Here is a 25,860-nt window from a genome sequence, read left to right as displayed (position 1 = left end):
AACTTTCTCTAAAATTTTATATTACTTTTACAAACTTAAAAATATACGTTTAAACATGGTCATACCTAGCTTGAATGAAAGCATATTTTTAAGGTTTAATAAATATTTTCAATTAGCTCTACCTCAAGCTGAAATGAAATGATTTTGCTCATTTTTTCAAGCATGAGACAATTACTTCAAGCATGACACAGAAATATGGAAAACAAGAAAGAATGGGCATTCATGGGTTTCATTCAGATATTAGCTCAAAGGCATCATTTGCAGTTACTTCAACCAACTTAAGTCTTTACTCTGGAATGCATTATGTGTGTGACATGAAATGTATCGCCCAAAGTGTGATACTCAGTTTTTAAGAGAGTGAGGTCAAGGGTGAGTTCTAAAGGTCATCTCATGACAAGAAAGCTGTTTTTCTCAAATAAAAGTGATAATTATCATCACATTCTGAGAAAGGAAATAATGTAATACCAAAGCATTTGACACTGGACTTCTCTGCAATTTTAGATACAGTGATGTCAGTACTAACAACATCCAATAGTAGTGAAGCATGAGAATAAAACTGAGCATTCAAAGCATACAGTCTTACTTGAAAAGACACAATGAGACCTAAAAGTCATCCATGGCTCCATTATTCAAGAAGAGGGGTGGGACTTCCCTGGTGGCGCAGTGGTTAAGAATCCACCTGCCAGTACAGGGGACACGGGTTTGAGTCCTGGTCCGGGAAGATCCCACATGCCGTGGAGCAACTAAGCCCGCGAGCCACAACTGCTGAGCCCGCGTGCCACAACTACTGAAGCCCGTGTGCCTAGAGCCTGTGCTCTGCAACAAGAGAAGCCACAGCAGTGAGAAGCCCGCGCCCCGCAACAAAGAGTAGCCCCCGTTCGCTGCAACTAGAGAAAAGCCCACGTGCAGCAAGGAAGACCCAATGCAGCCAAATAAATAAATAAATTTATAACAAAAAGAAGAGGGGTGGTGGCAGGAAAGGCAAATGAGATAAACAGCAAGATATGGTTATTCATCATCAAAGAAAATGTTTTTGGTTTTTTTGTTGTTGAATTTCCATATAGAGAAGGTAGATAAGGTAGGTAGGAAGGTAGGTAGAATAGATAGGTAGATAATGATTGTGAACATATATTTTTAGTATTATAGAAATTACAAATAAGGATTACAAAATGAGACTCTTAAAAATATAACTTGGCATTTAGCTGCCTCCTGTCAATGGATCTTACTTAAATCCCAGCTGTCGGCAAACCACATATGTATTCAGCTCAGTCCAGCCGTCATCACAGACAGTGCCCCACTGTCCCCTGTAATACACCTCCAGGCGACCCTCATGGTTGCCTTTACCACCTGCAAGTCTGATGACCCCATCTGTGACGAGAAGGAGACATAGAGACTAATCAAATAATTATCAAAAAAGGTAGAACAACATTTTAATTGCACGAGAAATATCACCCTACTCAGATCTCTCTCTAGGCCTTTCGTTAAACTTCCATTAGAACTGTGCTCAATGACCTGAGGTCACTGGATTGTTTCTGGAGTCAAAGTCATAACACATATCTGTCCTAACAAAATAGTCTTTCCTTTTTATTTGTACTCCTATTTCTAAGTAGAAAAACATATTCTGATATAACTCCAAAGTAGTTATTTAGATTTTTCCAGATTAAATCATATTTGGGAAATTTCCTATGGCTTCAATCTCCTTAAGTATGAGCAGTATTAGTCATTTAAATTTAAAAGTTAAAAAAAATAGTAACTTGGAAACAGTTCAAAAATTTAACTGTGAATGAAAAAATATTGCAATATGGAGACAGAAAAAGCTATTCTGGTTAAAGAGTGATCTATCATATCAAGGCATTTATTATTCCTTAGGCATTCATAAGTTACAAAACTGGGGTTCATGTTTTCCCTTTGTTCTTTTATCAATAATACAAATCTGAATTTGAATCTTGTGAATTCAATGAATAATTAATTCCCAGAGAATTCCATAAAAAGCTTCTAAGCAGATTCACAATACAACACATTTATTCCCAAAAAAGTATATTAAAAAGCTATTTCCATCCAAAATAATCCAAACACCCCCCCCCACCAAATGAAACATAAATAATCTTGGGTAAAAGTCATACTTCTCATGACTTTCTGGGATCTTTTAAAGTAAATGAAGGTCTCCTAGCAACAGAATCACTTACAAATGTAAAACTTCACCGTCTGCAAGGCACTGTTACACCTATTATCTCATCTGACCATCTCAGAAACATTACAAGACTATCCTCATTTGAAAGAGGAAAAAATGGAGGGTCAAGAGAATGAAGTGCTCTGGCTTACAATCTGGTGTAAATTTTATATTTCTATTGTGTATAAATGTGTTATTCTAATAAAAACAACAGTGTGTATAGAACTATGTAAATAAAAAAGTAGAACTTCAGCATTTCACAGTCCCTAAGAAGTGTTTCATTTGATTTCTTTAAAGAAAGATTAAAGCCCCCAATTTTTTTCTTCAAGCTCTTTTTACTATAGAAACAACAGATTTGTGATGACCCAACTTCTCTTGCCTCTCCATTTCCCTCTTCTTCCCCCCAAACATGTAAGTACATACACATACACTCATTTGCACTCAGAAATGTCCTTCTTGCAACACAAGACATATCTTGACAAGCATGCTGTGATTTGGAATAGTCTGAATATTGAGCACAGCAAAGGTAACTTGGTTCTTTAATAGTGTGCTTTAATCAACAATCCCATCAATATGGTTTTACCAGCTACAAACATATTCCTAGAATCCAGATAGGTTAATGTATGAATGGACTAAATATAGAATTATAATACCTAACACACAAAATTTATCAATGCACACTGATTTTGACTACTGGGTACTATATATTGCAACAAGATCATATTTTCCCACCTAGCTTTATAGGACTGTATAGCTTGCAACTGAAAAATTCAGAAATATCTATGAATAAGGAGATAGCATTTTAATGTATCATTTGTATTACTTTTTTTTTTTAAGTTTTATTTGGGGGCTTTATTTGTAAGCTCATTTAGTAATATCAGCTAAATTGAGGAGAAGGGAAGGTAAGCCCAAATGGTGCTGGGGGCAAGAGTTGGTTAAGATTAATGGGGTGAAGCTCTTACCTGTTAGAGGGGTACAGGACACTCCAGCATCTTCTTTATGGCCACAATTATGCTCTCCCCAGGAACTCTTTGGACACTGCTCAATAGAAAGCTCATTCCCAGTGCAGCGTACTTCATCCAACATTACTGGGCCAGATCCTTCCCCAAAATATGCCTGATTCCATGCTTTGGCAATGCCGCTGAACAAACATAAGAACATAAGTCAGACCAAAGGTTGGCCTGACTTCTTTCTTTTGCTGCTGGCAAAGGTAAAATTATGATTAATTCATAATTTCCCTTATCAATTCACTCCATAGGTCACACATGAATTGCTCTATTTCTTTTTTGTTTGCTTGTTTGTTGATCTTTATATTTTCAGCTATCACAAATCTTTCCAAGACTGCTAGTTATTCTCCAATATTTACTCCCCTTTTCTTCATTAGTAATGGAACCTCAGAGTTTTGGGAGGACAATGGCTATCCAGAATAAAGACCACATTTCCCACCCTCCCTTCCTTACAGTGAAGTTGGTTGGTTTGTTTGTTTTAAAACATGCATAACATAAAATTTGCCATTTTAACCATGTTTAAGTGTACAGTTCAGTGGCACTAAGTACATTCACCTTGTTGTGCAACTATCACTAGCATCCATCTCCAGAACTTTTTAACCATCCCAAATTGAAGCTCTGTACTCATTTTATATGGCTAAGTTGTGACCAATAACGTTTAGGTAAAAGTGTCATGTATCACTTCCAGGAAGTATCCTTGTCCCACTTCCTCCTTCCTGCTGACTGTTAGGGCAGAGGTGATGGCTAGAGCTTGAGAAGCTATCTTGGTCCATAAGGTGCCACACTGAGAATGAAAGAACCACAAGCAAGAAAGAGACTGGGGCCCTGATGACTGTGGAACCACCATACCAGCCTTGAGCTATCTCTGGTCTCTTGAGAGAGAAGTAAACTCTTGTCTTGTTTAAGCCACTGTTATCTTCAGTTCTCTGTTACTCACGGCCAAATACCTCTTCACTCAAATTTATTTGACTAAATTTACTTCTCCCACAATTCAACACGACACCATCTTCTAGAACCCCAGATTTAAATGAAGATCACGATTGCCTGTCAAAATGGTTAATGACTTCAGAAATTGCATCTTCAGCCCCTTTCAGCCTTTGAATTTTTAGACTAGAGCATTTATACTTGCAGTTTGTTTTTCGATGATTCTGCATCTATTCCCCATTATTTAAGTTGCCCTTTTCTTATAACATTATAACTATCTTAAGAATTTACAACCAAAACAAGAATATAATTTTTATATATGTAATTCAAATTTTACTGTCCAGAAATAAGGTTTTATCGGAACAAAGGCACACTGATTCCCAACTTACTGTCTGTGGCTGCTTTTGCACTACACAAAACCTCAGTTGAGTAGTTGGAAAGTCTAAAATACTCACTATCTGGCCCTTTACAGAAAAAGTTTGTTGACCCTTGCTCTAGAGGAAAGAGATTAATGAAAGCAAATATGGAAACTGATTTAGAGAACACTGAAAGTTGAACAGAGGAGGAGGAGACAGGATGACTAATGCAGGTCATGGGGAAGCCAGATAGGAAAGCTTTAGAGAAAGGCAGATTAACAGCCTCCTTGGATCTTTGCCCTGGGATAAATGCTAGGAAAGAAAAAGATCTGTTAAAGAAAATTTCAATGGGTATAATTCACTGAGCCAAGATTAGGTGCTATAAGAAAACCAGGGACCAATATGAGAGAATATAAAATTTGATCCCAAACTCATAACAGAAACAAAAAATAAACTCCAGATGGTTTAAAGACCTAAAGGGAAGGGAAGGGAAGGAGAGGGAAGGAAAGGGGAAGGGAGGGAAGGGGAGGGAAAGAAAGGGGAAGGGAGGGAAGGAGGAAGGAAGGAAGATGGCTAAAAAGTAATATAATGAAATAAGAAGAACATAGTTATTATAACCTTGGTAATAAGAGAATTTCCTGAGCAAGATAAAAAATAAAAAACCCAGAAGTCAGAAAACAAAGACTAAAAAAGTTAAATTTAATCACATATAAATTTGAACTACTGTATAGCAAAATACACCATAATCAGTCAAAAGGCAAACAAGCTGGAGGATATATTTGTAAAATGTAACCACAATCAAAGAAAAAAAACACTCCTAGAAATAAATAATAACTTATTATTATCATAATGAAAGACAAAATGACCAACATAAAAAAACAGGGCAAAGGAGAGGAACAGGCTATTTACAGAAGAAGAAATACCCATGGCCACTGACCATATGGTAAGATGCTCAACCTTACAATGGTCAAATTAAAACAATAAGAATGCATTCTTACATATCCTTAATATCATTTTCATTAAATATTTAGGCTAAAAGTTTACAAACTAAAGCCTTTTTATTCTCACGAAAAAAATAACAAACCAAGCCTAAAATATTTGTTAGTTGGGAGTGACTTGAGATGGGCTGGACAGAGTAACTGAAATATATTGTATTTCAAATATGTTAAAGATTATGTGATAGAGGTCCTAGGAAAAAACAAAAGGCCTGATTAACTGCCTCTGAACTGTGTCCCTTCCTTAAGGGAGGACACAGGATGGGAGAGCAGAAGCCCCAAACAGTGACTCTGGGGAAAGTCATCTATGTTATAATGCAGTCTTTTTTTTAAAAAAAAATATTTGGCTGTATTGGGTCCTCCTTGCTGCACGTGGGCTTTTCTCTAGTTGCAGCGACAGGGGGCTACTCCGTTGCGGTGCGCGGGCTTCTCATTGCGGTGGCTTCTCGTTGCGGAGCATGGGCTCTAGGCGTGCAGGCTTCAGTAGTTGCAGCACGCAGGCTCCGTAGTTCTGGCTTGCGGGCTCTAGTAGTTGTGGTGCATGGCTTAGTTGCTCCGCAGCATGGGTTCTTCCCGGACCAGGGCTCGAACCCATGTCCCCTACATTGGCAGGTGGATTCTTAACCACTGTGCCACCAGGGAAGTCCTATAATGCAGTCTTAAAACACCATTTGGGTGCTTTATTTTCTTCCTTATATATTTCTATATTTTCCATTCTTTACAAACATTATTTTAATGATCACAAAAATGTTTAATTAGAATAAACTCATCAGAAAAACTAATATAATAAATTCAAGAACCAAAAAAGAAACTAACTAGGAAACAATGATGTAAAACAAAGTATGTTTCCTAGCTAAATTTTGAGTCTATTAAAATTAAGATTATAATACTTATAAATACACACATTCCTTCAGCCAGGCACTAGTGTTTCCTGGTGCCCTGGACTGTGCTGGCTCTCAGGGGAATACCAAAGAAATTGATGACTCTGCCCTTCAAGAGACCGTGCAATACTAGGGAAAGCAACATAAAACGCATGGGTTGGGGCTTCCCTGGTGGCGCAGTGGTTGAGAGTCCGCCTGCCGATGCAGGGGACACGGGTTCGAGCCCTGGTCTGGGAAGATCCCACATGCCACGGGGCAACTAGGCCCGTGAGCCACAACTACTGAGCCTGTGCTCTGCAACAAGAGAGGCCGCGACAGTGAGAGGCCCGCACACCACGATGAAGAGTGGCCCCCGCTCGCCGCAACTAGAGAAAGCCCTCGCACGGAAACGAAGACCCAACACAGCCAAAAATAAGTAAATAAAATTTAAAAAAAAACTCCTGGGTTGTTAAAGGCAAATAAATGCTATGTGAATTCGATAAAGCTGTGTATTCTCTGTCCTTCCTTTATGGAAATTATGTCCACACCAGCCCCAGCAGTTCATTTGTAGTAATAGTCCCAGTGTTACCTACTCTCTTACCCTCTGACCACAGAATAAATTTGTGGGGTTCTCTGATATAATACACTGATTTATTAGGTTATTTTCTGTAAAGCTGTTTGACCTACATAGCAGCAATCCCCAATAAACACTGAATTGATTCTATGTTTGATCATTACCCAAAACATTCCTGAACCTACTTAGCTAATCTGACTGTATTCATATAAAGTTTGTTTGTTTTCCATACAAAAAAAAAGCAAATAAATAGTACCATCTGACTAACTCAATCCCCAGGCTTAGCCACTACTTTGAATAGACACAGAATAGAGTCAGGCAATTCTATCATGCAAGATAATTACTTGTTAGGTTATAAAAGATTGGTCCTCTGACTGCAAATATCAGTTTGTGGCACTTGTAACATATGGACGAAAAAAGCTCATTTTTAATGATCAATAGCCTATATTTCTCCCTGGAAAACAACCCCCTCCATCTCCAATTATGATATTTGAAGTACACTGAATGATTACTGCATGCCAGACACTGGTCTAACAGCTTTATATGTATTAACTCTTTTAATCCTCCCTACAACCCCATGATGTTATTATCCCTAATTTACAAATGAGGAAACTGAGGTCCAGAAGTTAATAATTAGCCCAGCATTACACCGCCATGAGATGGTAAGGCTTGTCTGGCTACAGAGCAGACCCTGAAACACTTGGCTTTCTTGCAGTCTGCTGGGGCATTTTCAGAGAGATGGTTATGGCATCGCAAATACAGTCTGTCTAAAACGTGTTCATCATTGTTTCTTCCTACAATTAACTTTTCTCTCTTGACTTACCTATTTCTTTCAGCCCTATATTCATATGTATTCTTATTAACACCTGCCTATTTTGCAAACAGTGTAACGTGAAAGAAAAGAAATCCTACACTGAAAGCCATAAATCTCAAGATTCTGTCCCTCACTCACAGTATGATTTAGGGGATTTGAGTAATCTCAGAGGGCCTAACTTTCTTATCTTGTTATATAAGGCCTCTTTCCTGCTCAATAATTCCACATACCAGTAATGTTTATAAAGTATTTTAGAAATTAATAAACAGTAAAATAAGAGAACAAAGAAAGAAACTTTTTTTTTTTTTTTTTTGCGGTACGCGGGCCTCTCACTGTTGTGGCCTCCCCCGTCGCGGAGCACAGGCTCTGGACGTGCAGGCTCAGCGGCCATGGCTCCTGGGCCCAACCGCTCCACGCATGTGGGATCTTCCCGAACCGGGGCACGAACCCGTGTCCCCTGCATCGGCAGGCGGACTCTCAACCACTGAGCCACCAGGGAAGCCCCAAAGAAACATTTTTAATTGTACCAGAAGAATTTTTATTCTGACCACTCAGTAGTATGGTTCTATATGATAATTTTATAGCAAAAAAAAACCTAAGAAGAAAAAGTGTTCAAAAATTTTAAATTCTTATGTAAATTATGGCATATCCACACATAAAATATGATGTCACAGTTCTACACTATGCTTTTAAGAGTTCTAAAAGACCTAGGAAATGCTTCAATGTTAAGTGCACAAAAGGAACTCCAATTAAAATGTCTCTACCTGAAACTTCGCTGTGTACATATGCATTCTCAAGTTCAATTTTCTAACATCAGGCTGCCTCCTTTCCTGCTCATCTTTCTCTGAGTTCTAGGCTAATCAAATTTCAGTATCATAAGTACAGTAATTCCTTTTGCGTTTTAGGAAGCTTGCCAGCTACCAAAATCTACAGACACCATTAAAAGATGTGGGTCAACAAAGACAGCATCTCACAAAGAAATTGTAACTAGCACTCCAGAGAGGCATGGTGTAGTTTCCCTTTGGGAATTCGACAAGGCAAGTATGACTGAGATGAAATTTGCTTAAGAACAAATCATAAATGGAGATAAGCTATGATTATGCTGTCTGCTATCAACCTTGTAACGTTAAAAATTACTTCATCTGAAAGTACTGTGCCTTTAAGTGAGCAAAACAAATTCTAGGGGAAGAGCAGCTGCAGAATATTGCTTTGTTGCAAGCGTATGAGAGAAGTATAAAATCAAGGGAAAGAAAAGCAAACGAACAATGTCAGCTCAGAACCTGGAGTACTTATGATAAAAACAAATCTCCACCAAGCTGGATTGTTGGTGATTACATAGGCTTGTGGAGGATCTTTGCTGCCTTGAATATTTGAAGACATTTTTCCTTTTAATCATTTTTCTGAACACAAATCTTCCATACAAAAGATAGCAGTGAGCCAATGCCTGAGAAAGATGTAAACACTTTACTCAACCCACGCATGTGTTCAACATTAATATAGTCTTCCTTGTGATTCTATCTGTACATTCTTTCCATGTAGTAGACTCCTGTTTGCAACATGGTCTTTGTTTAAACAACAGTTTATATGAGTGAAAAAAGAAAATTTGGCTCTCAAGAAAGAATTCTACGTTAAAACATGAATTTTTAGAATAACTATAAATGTAACTAAAATTTAGTGTCATTTAAATTTTCTACACACTTTTCTAAGCAACAAAAGCTTGCCTTTTCCCACAGAAATATATAAATAATAATAAATGCCTTATACCTTAAATTTAGAGTAATCTATACTACAACTTGTAATGTTAAATATGCCATTACTATACCTTTAAAATTCTCGTATTTTTGGCAAAGACATTGATTTCTTAGTAACTAACACGAAAATCAATTAGCATACCACTGATACCATAATTGGTAACACAGTAAATACACATATATCCACATTAGAGTCTTTTAAAAATATGAAATTCATAGATACAGCTAACTAAATAGAAGTTCTAGATAGAGGAATGGTGTTTGATGATCTCCTACCAAATGTCCAGCTTACTTTGAAATGTTTAATAACATTTTTCTTTGAATGTTTAATAACGTCTTTCAGCTATAAGTCCCCAATTATAGTCAATGTATACTGTATACCTACTATGTGTGCTAACTGCTTTAAAACCACTAAACTCTACATCCGGAAATGTGTTATAGATGAGGAAACTGCAGCTAAGAGATATCCTGCAATTTTTCTTATCTCCAGAACTACAACTCAAATTCAGGTCATTCTGAGTACAGGGCACATGCTCATAATCTTATGCTATGCTGACTCTGACACCATCTAAATTTTTGAGAAAAATTGGTCTTGAAATTGATACCCAGTCAGAACGTTTTGAAAATCTAGTCTCAAAATTTAATGATTAATAACAGTTTTTCTCAAAAAGAGCTAGTTGGCCCTATTCCTGACCCATCCAAAGAAAATGATCACACCAGTCAGGTCATACACCACGAGTAATTATCAGCCCTATGGACACAGGACTTTGCATGTTTATTCCTTTCCCATGCATAAACTGTGAAAGAGCATTTAGGTTGCAGAATCAGTTACAGGGGGGAAATGTAATCTACAGTGAAGGATTAGGCTGATGCCACCTTAATTCAGTGCTTAACCTTATCCTTATCAGTGGAGAAAACCAGAGCTGTTCTGTGACTCCTGATGAGGTGCAAGATGAGAACATATCACCTGTGATGGTTTCTAGCCAAAATACTTGATTGATTTGATCTAATCAAGCTGTTGGACCTAGCCTCCCATTTCAGGAGTTACAAGAACCAGAGGAGTAGGCTAAATGATACCAGGAGGAAGAAACGAGACAAATCCAGAAGGTGGGATAGTCTCCAAAACAACTGGCTTGGTTTTTGGTCTCTTCAACAAGACAGTGTCATGAAAAACAAGAGGCTGTTCTAGATTAAAAGAGATTTCAGGGACATAACATCCAGATGCACTGCAAGGTCCTGGACTAAATTCTGCTGCAGACAAACCATCTGTCAAGGACATGGTGGGAACAACTATGAGAATTTGAGCATGACAGGGTATTAGACAATTTAAGAATGATTACCATTTATATTAGTTGTGATAATGATAATTTGGCTATGTAGGACAATGTTCTTATTTTTAAGAGATGCATACTGAAGTATTTAGAGGTAAAATGTTGGAACATCTTTATTTTGCTTTAAAAGACTTCAATATTAACATACAGTTTTGAAAAATAGGGAGGTCAGCTGCAAAAACAATTGCAAAAAAATTACTGTAGATGGTTCAAGGTACAAAATTCATGCTCTAGTGTCAAAGATTATGCTTAAATGGACAAAATGATACATAGAGAAGATTTAGAAGCCTCCACATCCACCCACCCCTACCTGCCACGACATGCTAAATAATTTTTTTTCTAATTTAAAGTAAAATATCAACTTTCAAAAGATTCCCTAATATAATTTTAGAGAAACTTTTAGGCTTGCTATATCAATGTTCAACATCACTAAAGACAGGGGTTAGAGGATCCAAAATTATAACATACTATTCCAAAATAATCACAACTAAAGCAACATTTAATGTTGGTTTTCATATTGCTGTTTTTATCGCACATGCTTCATTGCCATATCCTGCACAGGAATTATTTCCTTTCTACATTAATAAACATCCTTTGTTCTAAGCACATACCTCACAAATAAGGAGGCAAAGGTCAAAAGTTTAGACAGTATCTGGAGGAAAGGAATTGAACTTCAGTTAAAGCCTAACGACTAGTTTCATCATATGACTCTGGTTAAGGCGCTGCAGCTGACAATGCTAGTCATTACCTGGGAGTAATGTAAAGGCTCGTGATGAAAAGTGGTAAAAGGCTTAGATTCTTAGGGATATAAAATCAGCTGAATTCAGATACAAATAGGTTAGACCTAAGAGTACATAACCGTTCTCTTCAGGGAGCCTACAGCCTAATACAAAGATCAAAAGGTGGCTTTTTCCATTTGTTCAAAGAAATCTGCAATATAAACACACCTACCGGGCTTCCCTGGTGGCGCAGTGGTTGAGCGTCTGCCTGCAGATGCAGGGGACACGGGTTCGTGACCCAGTCCGGGAAGATCCCACATGCCGCGGAGCGGCTGGGCCCGTGAGCCATGGCCGCTGAGCCTGCACGTCCGGAGCCTGTGCTCCACAACGGGAGAGGCCACAGCAGTGAGAGGCCCGCGTACCGCAAAAAAAATAAATAAATAAACACACCTACCTTTGGGTATGGAAATAATAAACTCAAAAATTCAAGCAAAACAAAACAAGAACAAGAAAGACCAACCTCAGGCCCAGCTGCCTGCAGATCACTTCTGCATCTGCATCATCCCACTGGTCGTCACAGACAGTCCCCCACTGACCCGCATGGTAGAGCTCCACTCGGCCCTCACGCGCACTGCTCCCCCCAGCAAGGCGTAGGACGGGGAATGCAGGGCCTGCACAACGTGAAGTTAACAACAAAGTAAACCTACGGATTCACACTGGGAGAGAAGATCAGGTATAGTTTATTTCTTTGCCATTCTCTGTAATTAAGTTATATTTATTAAGTGATATGGACATACCCACGCATGTCTAATATATTTTATGGTACTCTCTACAAATTAAAATACCTCAACTTGAATTACGCTCATACAAATAGCTCTCAAGAGGAAATAGTCTAAGTTCACTTTCCCCCAAGGACCTCAGAAACCAGAAAAGACACACTCAAAATTGCAGTTATTGGAAACCCATTTGATTTTTATGGGGTTGCTGCCACCATTGTGGTGGTGGCATTGGTTTTTTATTTACAGTAACTTGAGCATTACCAATATGTAATTATTAAGAATGGCGCTTATGTCTATTAGATACTTGTTTTCAGCATAGAAATATTTTTACATTTACATAGAAATCAAGACAAAGTTAACATCTAACACATTATAACAAGTTGGTGGACATCACAACCAACACCTTCAAAAAACAATATTGAAAATTCATTTAGGTATGAATCAGTACATACTCTGTGAAGAACCACCAGAGGATTCCCACTGCAAATTCCATATTGTAGTCTACAGTGCCCTTATCTAGCTAAATCAGTTTCTGAATTTCTCTCTCCCTCTTTTTTTTTTTTAATATTTATTTATTTATTTGGCTGCACCAGATCTCTGTTGTGGCGTGTGGGATCTTTTAGTTGTGGCATACGGGATCTAGTTCCCTACTAGGGATCGAACCCAGGGCCCCTGCATTGGGAGCACGGGGCCTTAACCACTGGACCACCAGGGAAGTCCCTGAATTTCTCCCTCTTTATCCTGGTCTAGAATTGAGGACACAGGGAATGCCCTTCCCTTTTGCCTGTGTACCTCAGATACCCAGCTATACAGAGGCATGTAATAAATATTTGTTGACTGAGTGTATTGGTAAGTGATAACTAAAAGCCTAGAAAGGATATCCCAAACAAGGGAAAATAATTAGCAATATCTGTTCATTCAATTCAGTTTATTAAATGGGTATTAGGCAGAAAGGCACTGCACAGACACTACCCTCAAGAAGTATACTGCCTCAGGACATGGACAACATGAGTACAGATGAGACAGCATCGAGAAGACCCTGCAGGGGTTCAGGTGGAAGGGCTGCTTGCTCACCAGTGGGGGTAATTAGAGAATCTCTTCTGAAGAAGTTGGTAGCGGAAAAGGGCCAAGACGATGGATGGGATTTCAGAAGTCAGACACGGGGGAAGTGCAGTTCAGGCAAAACAAACAGTATGAACAAAAACATAGAAGCACAAAGCTGTATGTATTGGGGAAACAGTATGGCAGTCTAATTTTTCTGGAATAAAGGACATGAGATGGTAAAAGTTTCAGAACAGGCTGGGTCCCTATTAGGAAATTTAGTTGACTCTTTTGCCAAATGTTCATCATTTATCCACATGAAATATGCTCCTAATTCTTCCACAGTGTTAGTGGCGTCAATAAATGGTATTTAGACATTCATATTTATATTCAAATATCACACTTGAGGAGGGATTTAGAATAGTGCACATTTGCATCTACTCATATACTAATACTTGTAATATAGTTTTCTTACATAAGTCAACTAACACTTGTAATTTGTAAAAGGATAAAAGACAGGTTTAATAAACATAACTGGGCTTCCCTGGTGGTGCAGTGGTTGAGAGTCCACCTGCCGATGCAGGGGACACGGGTTCGTGCCCTGGTCCAGGAGGATCTCACATGCCGTGGAGCGGCTAGGCCTGTGAGCCATGGCCGCTGAGCCTGTGCGTCCAGAGCCTGTGCTCCGCGACGGGAGAGGCCACAACAGTGAGAGGCCCGCGTACCGCAAAAAAAAAAAAAAAAAAAACTGGTCTCAATATTGTATATTAGGTTCTTATAATGACTGATCACTGAATTATGCTAATAAACTTAAATTTGCGTGTTATTATGTTTATTTTTCCTTTAAGAAGCTTGGAAAATATAGAAAAAATAATGGAAAAAATGTATAAATTTCTTAAATTATTATATTCTCCTCTACCTCCCCTCCCCCCATCTGCATGGTAAGCTTGGAGAAAACAGAAAAACAAAATTTTTTAAGAGGAAATTTAAAATCACCTACAACCTAGAAACATTGTCGCATATTACCTTACATTTTTTTTAAGGTCATGTTTTACTTTAAAACATATAGTTTTTCCACTGGTTGTATAAGTAATTGTGAAAATATAGAGAAGCTCAAAGACAAAATTTAGTCAACATCTCACATCTTCCCAACAAATACACACACAAAAAAAAAGCATTTGAAAAAGATTTCAGTGAAGTAATTGACTCATATTTAACTTATGGATAAATAAAACTCCCAGACGTTTCATTTAGATTGCTATTTCCTACGTCCAGTACTCACACACGATCTTCTACTTTGTAAGCGTTGGAAGAGTACTAGATGCCAAGACGCCAAATGTAAATTCCAAACTAAAAGAATGTATTAAAAGTCTACCGCTATGCCTTAAGATGGACTCCATGTTTGCTGAGCTATTTGCTTTCACATTCTCATTTAATTTACCATAAAAGCATCTTTTTTCACTCTCACTTCTAATTTATCTCAACCTTCTATGTTTTATATACGCTTACAACCGACCTTAAATTTATCTTTGCAACCAGAGAATAAACAAGTGGACAGATCACAGAGAGTAGAATTAGGTTTTTTTTAAAGTAGATAGAGATCCTGGAAAAAAGAGATTGTTTTCAAGATTTTACTTACTTCACTACTTGAAAAATGTTAAACATATTTTATCAATTGGGCTGAACATAGAATGCAAGCAATATCTACAAAACGCAGTGCACTGTTTAGCCCAATTCACAGCATCCCTGATGTAGCAATGTGTAAACACGTATTTGCCAAAAGTAGTATTACCCAAAGGTGGAGAGGCAAAGGAAGAAAAGGAAAAACTTATAAGACATCAAGATGTAACATGCAAAAAAAAAAAAAAGATGTAACATGCACCTTGCCTACCCACAAAAGGATTGTAGCTCTCTGAGCACACGCCCGTACCATATCCTGTACCATTTCCACTGGTTCTTCCAGCCAATTCACAGGAATGACCCTAAATTGGGTCTCTGTATGTTTTGCAGTGGAAACTTTTCAATTCCTCCCCTGATACTTGCACTCAAACAGAAACCACTGCCCTGCGCTGGCTGCTGGCATTCTAAGACCTGGGACATCTGGTCAGGCTGCTGTCTCCAAGGAAAATGTAAAAGGGATACTGTGACAGTGTGGTAGCCTCAGGTTGTGGTCACACATTAAAACAACCATGGACCCCAGAAAACCCATCCGCCATTGTGAAAGGCAGCTATTCCCTCCTCTGCTTCCTTTCTCATGAACATATGCATACTTGTATACTGAAACCATACCCTAATCACCTCATGCCTAGTACATGGTGCTTAGAAGGAGCCCTTATCCAAGGAAGCAATTTGTTTTATGAAATGTGCCATCTACAGCTCAAAAGAGAACACTGGTACCATGATTCTATTCCATTCTATAAAGTGAGAATATTTTGTTGTAATTGCTATATTTTATGTTTGGTTTCAAGATGATTTTTAACTTGATTCCATCACATTTTTCCGTTACTAAAATAAGTGTTTTCATATACAGTATATAATATTTCTATAAGCAAATTAGATAAAACAGAAAATACGTAAAAAGTGAGCTCAAACGGAAATCCAACTGTTAGATGAAATCCTATTGAAGACTATCTAATTAGACTGGAGATAGACTATGATGGTTCCACTTAGGTCTGTATTTAAACTCTTTTAGGAAATGATTTAACTGAGACACTTTTATCATCTGGAATCAGGCTGAAACCACAATAACAGTGAAGCAAGAGAATAAATATTTTGTTTTACCATGGGAAAAGCTACACGTGACAGCAGCTGCCATCTTCTGAGGACACGTCCCACCCTGCCAGATGTCTTTTTCACAAAGCAGTATATTTTCTTCATCTCCTCGGCAACGGACATTGCTCCAATAAATGGGAATAAGGCCCAGTCCAGAAAATGGGGTTTGTCTTGCTACTCCTTTACCTCTGTAAGTACAATGATAAGGTTAGGTTTATCAAATGTAGGCTAATTTTTATCAAAACACCAGGACTTTTAAAAATGGAAGAAATCAATAAAGACAGATATGGAAGAAAAAGAAAAACATAATGCATTATGTAAATTTCAAGCAAATCAAAACATCAGATCAGAACCTGGATTGATTACCTATGGTAATCTTTTAAGTTAATCTTGAATAACTAATGGTAGGCATGTGCCTTTACTATTTATGGCTGATTTTAGAAGAAAATGGGCAAACACTACAGATATAAATAAAGAGGGAGCCTGGGTGGCTTTGTGGAAGAAGTGTGTCATGTGGCCCAGTGGGACTTGGATTCTAGTCTGAACTCAGTTGCAAATCACTCTAAAGCCTCTCTAAGCTCCGCCTTCTGATATGTAAAAGAAGTCTGGATGCTTGAAGAGTCTTTCCTACTCCAGTATTTCAGGCTCTCATTTTCAAAACGATTATTATTACCAGGTCTAAGCAAGATAATATCAAGAGAGGCAATCCATTCATATTTTTTAAACTTTATATATAGTATTTGCTAGCAAGACTTTGAAACCAATTAATAAGATAATAACTCATATAATCTACATATTTTTAACTCTGATATGTACAAAACTGGTATTACACTTTTAAAAGATTAAATGCTTATCCGAATAACATGATAATCTCTAGAACTGTCTTCATGCAACAGCTTCCATTAACCAAACAGTAAATATTTGGGGTTTATCTTAAATATGAATGTGTCTTAACAGCAATAAAGCTGGGTCGCCCTGCTCTTATTGTGCAATCCTTTTTATTAATGCACTACTAAGAGATGATAGAAGGAATCAGATCAGCTTATCTGAAGTTTATGTTTGCAGAAAGATAGTTTACATTCTTTCATCAATCAAGAGACTAGTAACCTACCACTGTAATTCACATCTCCATTGCAATGTTCTTGTTTTCTTTATTTTTTTTAATTTTTAATGGAGTATAGTTGATTTACAATGTTGTGTTAGTTTCTGCTGTACAGCAGAGTGAATCAGTTATATATATAAATATATCCACTCTTTTAGATTCTTTTCCCATATAGGTCATTACAGAGTATTGAGTAGAGTTCCCTGTGCTATACAAGGTCCTTATTAGTTACCTATTTTATATATAGTAGTGTGTATATGTCCAACCCAATCTCTCAATTTATCCCTCCCCCCTTTACCCCCTGGTAACCATAAGATTGTTTTCTACATCTGTAACTCTATTTGTTTTGTATTGTAAATAAGTTCATTTGTACCTTTTTTTGTTTTATGTCAGAATCTCATAGAAAATTTTATTCTTCCCTGATTTTCAGGGATAATAAAAGCACAGGTAGAAACGTACATAAAGGAAGATACTGACAGCAGCCTACAAATTTGTTACATCTCCAGGCCCTCAAAAGAAAAAGCAGCAAGTCAACATTCTTCATGACTTGCCCACCTGCCAGTGACTGTTTGCCAGACAAAATATTCATTGATAAAATCAGTAATTAACATCCTAAACACCACTAACACTTTGTAGTCTCTCCCCTTCTTCCTTCTTTTATCCTGATTTATTCCAACACTAATTTTTTAAGATTAGTTAACTAATTAAGTACGTTAACCCTATTTGTTACGCTAATAGCATCACAAGTCTGAACAAAACTTAAGCCCTCAAGGTTTGCCTTTGCTAAATACTCATTCCCCACCTTCCTAGTGGGAAGACAGGAAGCTGGAAAATTAAAATTCTTACTGGGGCTTCCCTAATGGCGTAGTGGTTAAGAATCCGCCTGTCAATGCAAGGGACACGGGTTCGAGCCCTGGTTCAGGAAGATCCCACATGTCACAAAGCAAATAAGCCCGTGTGCCACAACTACTGAGCCTGCGCTCTAGAGTCCGCAAGCCACAACTACTGAGCCCGTGTGCCACAACTACTGAATCCTGCGTGCCTAGAGCCCATGCTCTGCAACAAGAGAAGCCACCACAATGAGAAGGCTGTGCACCGCAACCAAGAGTAGCCCCTGTTTGCTGCAACTAGAGAAAAGCCCACGTGCAGCAACGAAGACCCAACGCAGCCAAAAATAAATAATTAATTAATTTAATTTAATTCTTACTGAGTTGACTGGAGTTGACTAACCTTTTCATTTGTGACGTCACATTAGATATTACCACTCACTGATTATTAATCCAAAATATTTGCAAATTGAAAACTTTTCTTTCAGTTCTTTTAACCTTCATAACAAGATCTTTTCCATGCTTTCTAAAGATCTCTGGTGATAAAGACCAAGAAAAATATAAGGCATGTATACTTAGAAAAAATAAATGAGACACAAGAACAGAACAATAAGAATAAGAACAAAAACCAAAAACGTTTGTTCCAAAATGTAACCTTCTGCCCCTGGGAAACCCCTTGAAACGAGGCATAAAGGTGCAGGGCCTGGTGGGCGTCAGCATACACCAACCTATTTTAAGTGCGCCTACAGTCCTGGAAGGGCCGGCAGCTCCTCAGAGGACAGTGGATGCTGCCGGAGCTGAGCGAAGCTGCCATCTATTACAGGACCTCCTTGGCACAGAAACCTATGTCCCAGGATATCACCCCTTACCCAGCATGGGATGAAAGCACGAGTGAACCTCACCTCCTTCACATACACACAAATGGAATTTGTGGGTGGCTCAAGGTAGAAAGTTAAAAGCAAATGACAGCAACCTCAGGCTGCACAGGCTGCTGAGAAAGTAAAACTCTTAGGACCAAATTCCTTGCTTCCTAGCACTGAACAATTATTTTGTTAAAGTCAAAGACCAAAAGCTGCTTTGAACTTTGGACCACTTAGCATTTGTCCATTTCCTAGTCAGTAGGGCTAGTAACAAGTGAAGCGCATTTGTATGTAAGAGAACTCACTCCTTCCATTTGGGGCCCTTTCTTTATATCTCTTCTGAGAAAAATGAGAGTGAGGAAAGTGAGAATGAGGAAGGAAGATGTAACCTCTCCACAGTAACGATGGGTGCCCAGCATTCCTCTCAGATATCGTCAGACAGATTTGGTCAAGGATGGGCGAACTCACCCCAGCTGCAGCTGGTGACAAACAACCGATGCATCAGAGTCATCCCAGTGGCTGCTACAGACTGTGCCCCAAACTCCATTTGCATACACTTCCACTGTGCCTTCAAACTCGTTTTTGCCACCATGAAGTCGGACTGACCCTAAAGTGGAAAAGAATCCCAAAATCCTTTAATAGCAAATAATCATTTGAACATACTGAACATACTGATAACATGATTTTTTCACTGAAGTGGTGAGAGATCCAGTCTCTCGCTGTTCACAACATGGGTTTCTTTCTTTAAGTGAGGATTTAGCAGGCTCTTTTCTTGGTTTTGGTAATTAACGTCCTGATGTCAATGCTAATGATACTTTCTTTTATCTAGGCAAAGTCCAATTATGATTTTCAAAGGGAAAAATTGGAAGACTATGACTAATGGCTGATAATTGCATCCCAAGTATTAGATCACATCACATATTAAGTTCTTATCATTTATGGATCACTTTCCATCTACACATGAGGTCACAGATTTAAAAAAACAGAGAAACTAAATTCAATGTTCTGTTTATAAATTACCTGTTATTGGCTGTTATGTCTTCCTTCTATCTGATTTGTTCTTCCACTAAAGAAGAATAAAATGCTCTTCCCCTTTTAGCCTCCAGCACTAGTCGTGACAAGTCTAAAGCTTATGTCTATAAGTTCAGAAAGGTGTTCAGTGTTGAAAACATTGCCTAAAGTTAGTCTTAGGGAAACTGCCGCTAAGTAGAGTAGTTTGGTGTAACTGAATGGCCCTGGAACTTCACTTCCCCTTACATACCATCCCACTCAGCTGCTCCACAGTCCACGATTTGAGTCATTCTTTTCAGTCTTGAAAGAGTCAAAATTTAAATTCAAGCACCCCTGGGGAAAATAATATTTTAAGTCTTATCCCTTAAGTGTGGATCAAAGTGGTTACTAGACTTATCGTGGTGATCATTTCATAACGTATGCAAATATCCAATCACTATGCAGTACCTCTGAAACTAACATAATATCATACATCAAATATATTTCAGTTTTTTTAAAGAAGTGTGGATCAAAGGCCTACATTTCTCTTCTCATTGTCATTGGTTTTCAGAGTGGGTACTGACTGATGGGCAGCAATTGGGACATTTGCAGAGACAGAATCAAACTCAGACAACTTAAAAATTTCATAAAATTCTGTGAAAAGTCGCTTAGGATGGACTTTTTTTCATAGGTAAAGAAATTAAGAAATTAAATTTGACCAAAATTTTCTGGCATGTTTTGCATATTTCAAAGTCATTATGGATGGCTTTATAATGATTTTCCGAAAACATTAGATTCACAAATCATCCATACATTTCATTTGCACTAGCCTAGTCATCTACCATTATTACTTTCCACATAATCATCCTTAAAAACTGTAACTATTTAAGAGAAACATATCCTATTTCTCATGACAATGTGTCAATTTTGTATCAAAATTGTCAAACAGAAGTGTCAAACAAAAGACAATAATAAATGGAGGCAAACACAGCACTGCCAAATCCTGATTATTCAGGAGAGAACATGGGTGTGGGTCGTTCATATGGCAGATAATCTAAAAATCATTCATATATTCTAAACTTCTTTAATTTGACCAAGCAAGAGGAAGCCCTGTCTAGCTCGGTGAAAACTGTGAACTGCAGAATATTTTTAAAGAAATATGTCTGAAGAGTTTAACGAACTTTAATGATTTCTTTTAATCACAAAATGTCTTCTATAGAGACCCACATAATATTATGCACAGTACAAATGCCAGCAGTTTATTTCAAAGAATTCATTTGTTCACCTGAAACAAATGTTTATTTGAAATGATATTTAATCTATTATCTGTTTATTAATTCCCCACCACCACCACCAAATTATTCACGTGAAAGCGGTGGAAGAAATTTCTAGTAATGAAAACAAACTGGAACTCTACTTATGCATGTTAAGTAATCATAACAAAATGTAAAATATTGCCTAAATCACTAAAAAACTATCAAGAAGAAATGATGCATGCGTATCATCTAAATGATTAAGGCATCTACAAATGAGAAGGCAAAGACTCTGCATAAAGTATAATTGTTACCATAACATCATTATAATGAAAATGATAACACTGGAAATAATTTCCAGGTCAACTATCAGTTCCACCATCATTGCCCAGATGCTCCCAACATGCTGTGAAAGCCTGGATTCATTTAGCTGCATCTGCTATATGGCAAGAAAGGTGGAGTGCTCATCCAATTTTCCTTTAACAAATGAAGACAAATATTTGCAATTCTGGAAAGGCAATTTGCATGTCAATGACTAATTAATTCTCTATCAGAATCCATTCCCAACACCAACATCCCCAAGGCACACACCTTCCTAGCAGCGCCCCTCCACACAGTTTATCCTTTCCTTAAGGCCATAAAAATTTCCAAAATATTCTGAGTAATCATCTACCTTGAACTCAAAGTGAGTATTTCTTACTGGTATGTAATTCTGTGAAGTTCACAATTCTTCTAATAATTTTTTGAAAGAGCTTTTTTTAAAAAAAATCAGCTTAAAGGCTTCCCTGGTGGCGCAGTGGTTGAGAGTCCGCCTGCCGATGCAGGGGACGCGGGTTTGTGCCCCGGTCCGGGAAGATCCCACATGCCTCGGAGCGGCTGGGCCCGTGAGCCATGGCTGCTGAGCCTGCGCGTCCGGAGCCTGTGCTCCGCAACGGGAGAGGCCACAACAGTGAGAGGCCCGCGTACCGCAAAGAAAAAAAAAAAAAAGCAGCTTAATAATATGCCTAAAATAATAAATGCATGAACACACAATTCACACTATGCACATTTAAGACAGGCAGTAGTTTTTGTTTGGTTTTGGTTTTACTCTGTTCCTGCTTCATTGACTCTCTTAGAATGCTTGAGATGGTTGAACTGTAATTCATTTCCCTTTATTTATGGATGTGTAAGCTATGGACCCAATCAACTGAGCAGTTGCAGAGCCATGACCTCCTAGATTCCCACCCTTGCTATGGTCCCCTTGTCTCTCAATCTGAGAAAAGACCCTGTGATGTAATAAGCACCTTTCAGTACTTCAGCTACCAGTTTATGCATTCTGACATGTTGGTTTTCACCATTCTATTTGAAGTATTACAACTAATCTACCAAACATTACATGGGGATAAACTAGCCAGGCAGAAGCATAAGACAGCCTGAAGAGTTTCTCTACACTGCACAACAGGAGAGAAGTGGCTTTCTGGTGATCTACACTTGAGGCTGATACTCCAGTGGAGGCTGATTTGTCCCATCGGCTGTACAAATGTGTAGGAGAACTATATATTTGCACACATTTATAGGTGCACAATTACAAGAGGAAATACCCTTAGCTCAATGGAAAAAAAAAAAAAACAGAGAGAGAGAGAGAGAGAGAGAGGATGAAACAATAAAGCAATCCACAAAGCTCATAGCCTGGTAAACTCATTTCTATTGCTACCTTACTAATCATAAAGTTCTTCAGATAAATTCTAGACCAATTCTTTGGCGATATTGCTCCACTGTCACAGTCTCTTATTATCAAAAATTGATCGGTCAGTCCTCCTTCGCTCACAGTCTCCTACTCCAGCCCAGGACTTTGCGATGTCCCTCATAGTCTCTGCTAATGCCTCTGGGCCACACCCCAGTGAATCCAGGGCTGCACAGTCTTAAAGTCTCTCATGTGCCAATTTGATGGAAAATATTCTATTCTAAATATTCCTATTTTTAAAATGTGGTAATAACAATAATTTAAAAGTTGAAGTCTCAAACAGAGGTTTTAAGTCAACTATAATAAGCATTGCAAGTTTATAGGCTAAACCAGTAACAGAAGAAAGTCTGGAACTATGAAGCTATGCATGATGGCACACCATGGAGAGGAGCCCCAGAGTTCATGAAATGAATTGTTGCAAAAAGCAACAACGACAACAACAAAACCCAGTCAGCTGTACCAGTCTGCTGCTATTACAGCTACCTAAAGGCAAAATGTGCCAGTGAACAACAATGGTAAGAATTCTCCTACCTTAATTCCCTGCCAAAAATGTTGAGCTTACTGTCATTTTAGTTTACTATTATTTTTCTTCTATGTAAATGTATCTCCAGTTTTATAAAGGAAAAGGAACATAAAAGATTTTTGTTACAGAAATTTGCTTTGTGGACAACTTTGCTAAAAAACGGAAAAACAAAGAGACAACTTTGCTAAAAAACAGCTAAAACAAAGAGACATTCCCGAGGGGCTCTTTTTAACCATGTTATCAGCCTCTCTCGACACAAGGTAATCTAGAGAAGGACAGCTAACTAGATTAAAATTGTCTTCACAAGTCTCATTGCTTTTGTAGTTTTTAAGGCTATTGTGATGGGCTGAATACTATTCCCCCAAAAGATGTGGAAGTACCGACTTCCAGCGCCTATGAATACCCATGACTTTACTTGGAATAGGGTCTTTGCAGATGAGCAAGATAAGATGAGATCATTAGGGAGGGCTCTAATCCAACATGACTATATTCTCAAAAAAAGTAGAAATCTGGACAGAGACACATATAGGGAGAACGCCACCTGAAGGTTGCAGCTAATTTCCACAAGCCAAGGAACTATCAGAAGCTAGGAGACAGCCCTTGAACAGATCCTTCCCTAGTGCCTTGAGAGGAAGCATGGCTCTGCTGACACTGACCTTGGACTTCTAGTCTCCAGAACTGTGAAATAATAAGTTTCTTTGTCTAAGCCACTCAGTTTGTGGTACTCATTACGGCAGCCCTAGCAAACTAATAGAGCCATTATGGTATTACCCCTCCTTGGACAGCTGGCAAAACCTCCCTTCTCATACTCCATACTTCAAGAAGGCCTAAAAGAAATATTAGGAAAGGAACCAAATAGGTCAGCTATCTTTGCTCTCTAAATCCAGCTCATTCCAAAATAAACCAAATGAAAAGACATGCCTATTTAGTTAACTCCTTAAAATATATTTATAGAATAGCACTCACTTGAAGACAAAGAAAAACAGCAAAAACAAAGATCCATCCCAGTAGTGTTTTCTGAATAGAATTAATAATAAATATTTTTAAAATCACAGTTTGATAAATGAGTAAAAGAAAATTAATGTTCTTTTACTTTAATGAGATCCTTTCTCATCTATTACTGAACTTCAGAGAGGCACAAAGTAATTAATTTTAGTCATTTCTGTTGTTCTGGTGGAATCAGAAAGAATCCATGCTGGTGACATCAAGCTATTGTTCAGATCCTTGACAAAAACTATACTTGAAGCTGAAAATGATGCAGAAATTTCAGTTTATGAACTATTTAAAAGAATAGAAAAAAGCCCATTACATGTTGGACAATTTAGTACACATATTTGACAATGAAACATAATCTTTTGTCTTATGCCAAAGGCAACACTGGAAAAATATACTAAATGATCATTTCCTATCTTAATTATAAAATACAGACAAAAAAATCACACTCCCTAAAAACAACTGAATTGGGCAGCAGTTAGCTGAATTTTTCAAGTACAGTGGGGGGGGTTACATTAATTTTGATGGGTTTTCTTTCCTACACCTTATTTGATGGTACTGAGGTATTCTGTTTTGTCTATGATTACATTTACCCATAACTGAAACCAGTTTAGCATTGCGAAATAGATTTTATTCAAATCATGCCATGTCAAAATGAAATCAAATCATCTTTTAACGTACGAAGTATTCCCCTGAACTATTACCCAACTGAACTATATTTGCCTCCATTAGTTCACATCTATAATTCATATTAATTGTTCATTTATTATTCATGTAGATACCTTTAGTACTGAGAAAAAATAGGAACTGGTCTGGTTCAAAATGAAAGCATATCCTCTGTAAGCAATTCTACCCATTTACAGTGGGCTTATTAGAAATTTATAAATCTTACCGATTATTTGTGGGTTTAAAATGTTATATAATATTATATAAAAGAAGACTCTATGCAAGGTTAAGTTATGGTACACTAACAATACATGCATTTAAATAACTGGAGCAGGAAATTCCACAAATTGTTTGTCTCTGAACTATCCACACATAAACACTTGGTATGGGTATTACCATTTTATTGTACAACTCTGAATGATGAAATTAAACTACACTTAATAGTAATCGTAGCTGTCTCCCAAAGTACATATCACAGGAAAGGTAATAAAAATGCTTAGTACTCTCCTGACATCTCAACCAGAGAGTGGCCGTCCTCAACTAGAGGACACAGGTGATTTCTTATTCATCTTTGTAAATTCCGCCCCTAGTGTGAACTCAGTAAATGTTTAATGAAATCTACTCTTGCCTTTCTACAAGAATCAGCATTTCTCAGTCTTTGTGTCTCTATGGTGATCCTTATAAAAAGCATGAAGCTGAATGTGCATACATGGCTTCTCGCAGGCAAATCTCATTACTTTAGTGTTTTGCAAACAATAAAATTTTTATTAATATTGTTGTGCTAATTTTCAGGAAGAGGAAGAAGAGGTGAGAGGAGGTGACTGCTCTGG

General features: G+C 37.8%; 1 protein-coding gene across 2 annotated transcripts in view; it reads right to left on the bottom strand.

Annotated features, from left to right (window-relative positions):
• Positions 1 to 25,860, bottom strand: part of PRSS12 (serine protease 12) — a 65,759-nt gene that overhangs the window by 32,068 nt on the left and 7,831 nt on the right. For both annotated transcript variants that reach the window (XM_022596283.3, XM_089911297.1), the window contains exons 2-6: positions 19,351 to 19,489; positions 16,103 to 16,281; positions 12,022 to 12,172; positions 3,133 to 3,311; positions 1,227 to 1,368 (exon numbers count right to left, since the gene is read on the bottom strand). In XM_022596283.3, the coding sequence (XP_022451991.1) occupies positions 1,227 to 1,368; positions 3,133 to 3,311; positions 12,022 to 12,172; positions 16,103 to 16,281; positions 19,351 to 19,489 (790 nt within the window). The remainder of the gene's footprint in view (positions 1 to 1,226; positions 1,369 to 3,132; positions 3,312 to 12,021; positions 12,173 to 16,102; positions 16,282 to 19,350; positions 19,490 to 25,860) is intronic.

The sequence above is a fragment of the Delphinapterus leucas genome, chromosome 5 (assembly GCF_059928025.1).
Source record: "Delphinapterus leucas isolate spDelLeu-1000000601 "Yukka" chromosome 5, BTC_Dleu_Yukka2, whole genome shotgun sequence".
NCBI classification, from domain to species: Eukaryota; Metazoa; Chordata; class Mammalia; order Artiodactyla; family Monodontidae; genus Delphinapterus; species Delphinapterus leucas.
This window is presented reverse-complemented; position numbering and strand designations above follow the sequence as displayed.